We start from the raw sequence: 2992 nt of genomic DNA on the forward strand, positions 1-2992 counted from the left end.
GTCGGGTTGCTAGTCCCGGGCGGCTGCGGCGCCTGGGTCCCCCGCCCCTGAGAGCTGGCTGCAGGACTCAGGCCCGCCCCCACCGCCCCTGGCCGGACGGCTCCGCCCTCCTCCTGCCAGTGCCCGCCCTCGACCCACGATTTCTAGGGCATTGGCCGCGGCACTGGGTGATCCCTCAGGGCTCAAGTTGCAAGGGGGCGGGCCTGGGCGGAGGTGGAGTCTCCCGCCAATTGAAGCCTCGGCTATAAATTGAGCTCTCTGCACGCCGAAGCCCAGATGCCTCGCCAGGCCGCCTCGCGGTTGGTGGTCGGAGAAGGCGAGGGGCCCCCGGGGGCCTCGGGGCCCACAGCCACCATGCTCCGCTCCCTGCTGCTTCACTCCCTGAGGCTCTGTGCCCAGACCGCCTCGTGCCTCGTGCTCTTCCCGCGCTTCCTAGGCACGGCCTTCATGCTCTGGCTCCTCGACTTCCTGTGCATCCGCAAGCATTTCCTGGGCCGCCGCCGCCGCCAGCCCGAACCCGAAGTGGAGCTCAATAGTGAGGGCGAGGAGGTGCCCCCCGACGACCCACCCATCTGCGTGTCCGACGACAACCGCCTGTGCACCCTAGCGTCGCTCAAGGCCGTGTGGCATGGCCAGAAGTTGGATTTCTTCAAACAGGCACACGAGGGCGGACCAGCGCCCAACTCCGAGGTGGTCCTGCCTGAGGGCTTCCGGAGCCAGCGCATCCTAGACTATGCCCAAGGGAACCGCCCACTGGTGCTCAATTTCGGCAGCTGCACCTGACCACCGTTCATGGCGCGCATGAGCGCCTTCCAGCGTCTGGTCACCAAGTACCAGCGCGACGTCGACTTCCTCATCATCTACATTGAGGAAGCACATCCTTCCGACGGCTGGATCACCACAGACTCCCCCTACATCATTCCTCAACACCGGAGCCTGGAGGACCGGGTCAGCGCAGCAAGGGTGCTGCAGCAAGGTGCGCCAGGCTGCGCACTGGTCCTGGACACCATGGCCAATTCCAGCAGCTCGGCATACGGCGCCTACTTCGAGCGCCTCTACGTCATCCAGAGTGGTACCATCATGTACCAGGGAGGCCGTGGCCCAGATGGCTACCAGGTCTCAGAGCTGCGCACTTGGCTGGAGCGCTATGATGAGCAGTTGCACGGCACTCGGCCCCGTCGGCTGTAAGCAAACAACGGGTCAACTGACTGAACTTGGTGAGCTGGGCCTTCGGGCCTTTGAAGCCCACGTACAAGCACCCCAAAGGAAGTCAAGCTTGGCGAGGTCCCCATGGCAGATACAATGAGCTGCGGATCTTAGGCTGAGCCTGCCTCCCAGGGACTTCAGTGACTGTCTCTCACTTATACCTACCTGGCTTGCTTGAAATCCCCTTGGCAGCACTGATGCGGTGCTCACCACACCTTGTGTGCCCCCAGGACTTGCTCCTGCAGCACTTTTCACACCTTCCCAGAGCGCCTTTAATCAAGCGCCCAGCTTTTCAGAGCGCAGAGACCTTGGCCACGCCTCGCGCGCCCTGAGCGCAGCTGGGTTCCTGCAGCGCTCTAGGCTAGCGCTAGTTGCCTGGCACCCACCTGTCGCACGCAGGGAGCCCTGCTGCTTTGTGTTTACTTCTTGTCCCTGAGTCTGGGGGAGGGTTTCTTCGGGGATGGGGAAGGGTGGGCAGGGTGGTTTCCCCCCCTTGTTTTAGGCGCGCACGAGCCCCACTGCTGATGACGAACTATCTCTAACTGGTCTTGACCACGAGCTGGCTCCGAACTGCAGGAGGCTCGAAACAGCGCCTAAAGCGAGGTGGGGAGAGTGCTCTGGGTTTCCGTGAGGAAACCTCCGCAAATGGGGTGGGGGTGGGGGCAGGTGATGGTCTGTTTTGAGGCCCGAAGAAGATGGCAGGAGAGGCACTGGCAAGGTTCACAGCGCTCCAGAGAGAGAGGGAAGCTAGGACTCCTTGGGAGAACAGAGTTTGGGCGGCGGAGTCTGGAGAAAGGGAGGAGGGGGAACAGCCTGGGCCGGAGTGAGGTTACTCCTAGGCAAAGCTGCTCATTGCGGGGCCAGGGGATGGAGGGCCCTGATTCAAAGGCCATTCAGTGAGTGTTTGGCTGGAAATATTCCCTGTACATAAACTTCTTTTAAGCTAAAATAATAAAGGCTTGAAGTAAACTGCTTTCTGCTTGGCTTTGGTGCCTTTATTTTCTCTTTCCTCTGAGTAGCGACAGGAATTAAACACAAATCTCTCCCTGGCGACCCCATTGTGACCCAGAGGGATTAGGGGAGGATCCTAAACTGGAAGGGGCGCAGGAAGTGGATGAAGTGAGAAGAGGATCTGGGGCGGGCCGGGGCGCCCCTATACACTCCTGCACACACCCAGGCCAGGATTTGGGCAACTGAAGAAGAGCCAGGCAGCGGAGGCCTCCCAGGGTCTTGGAACCCGGCGGGAGAGTCAAGGGGCTCCTCATTTGCGGCCATGAGCGCGCCCGCGCGCGCACACTGACAGTTATGCTGTCCCTGCAGCCGCCCGTCTAACTTCTCTAAGCATCCAGTGATGTGGGGGAGGGGTGGTGGGGAAGGGCGAGGCGGGCTTTGAACCTCGCAGAGCTCTTTTCCCGCCCATGGTGGGTGCCACCGCGCACCTGGCTCCTCCCTCGCCGGCTTCCTGCACCTGCAAAACCATCTCCCGCCAACCCCCGCCTGGCTGCTGGAGTCCGCCGGAGGCGCGACTAGCAAAGCGCGCAGTAGTGGAGCAGATCCATCTCTCCAACAGCAGCTCCCACGGCCGGGCCGGAGGTGCTGGGGGATGTGCTCCGCCCAGGACACCCCCTCCTCTGCCTCTCCAAACTGGAATTCAACCTCACCACCCCCAAACCCCAGCCTGCTCGCGGCTGAGAAGCATTGAAGCGGAGCGAGGTGGAAGAAGGAGGGCGATCAGAAGGCTGGGAGGCGGGGGGAGGGGCGATTCGGGGCGGGGGGAGGGGCGGGG

The 2992-nt window shown here is 62.4% G+C and overlaps 1 protein-coding gene across 1 annotated transcript; it reads left to right on the top strand.

The window, feature by feature from the left end:
- Positions 1-6: 6 nt before the first annotated feature.
- Dio3 (iodothyronine deiodinase 3) lies at positions 7-2178 on the top strand. Its single transcript, XM_015476905.2, has one exon. It carries the CDS (start codon positions 277-279, stop codon positions 781-783), a length of 507 nt encoding a protein of 168 aa, XP_015332391.2. The 5' UTR covers positions 7-276; the 3' UTR covers positions 784-2178.
- Positions 2179-2992: the final 814 nt, after the last annotated feature.

Source organism: Marmota marmota, unplaced genomic scaffold (assembly GCF_001458135.2).
Source record: "Marmota marmota marmota unplaced genomic scaffold, marMar, whole genome shotgun sequence".
Classification (NCBI taxonomy): domain Eukaryota; kingdom Metazoa; phylum Chordata; class Mammalia; order Rodentia; family Sciuridae; genus Marmota; species Marmota marmota.

What these genes read in the sequence shown, in the direction of transcription:
- Dio3 (XM_015476905.2), top strand. Translation starts at nt 277, where the DNA reads ATGCCTCGCCAGGCCGCCTCGCGGTTGGTGGTCGGAGAAGGCGAGGGG.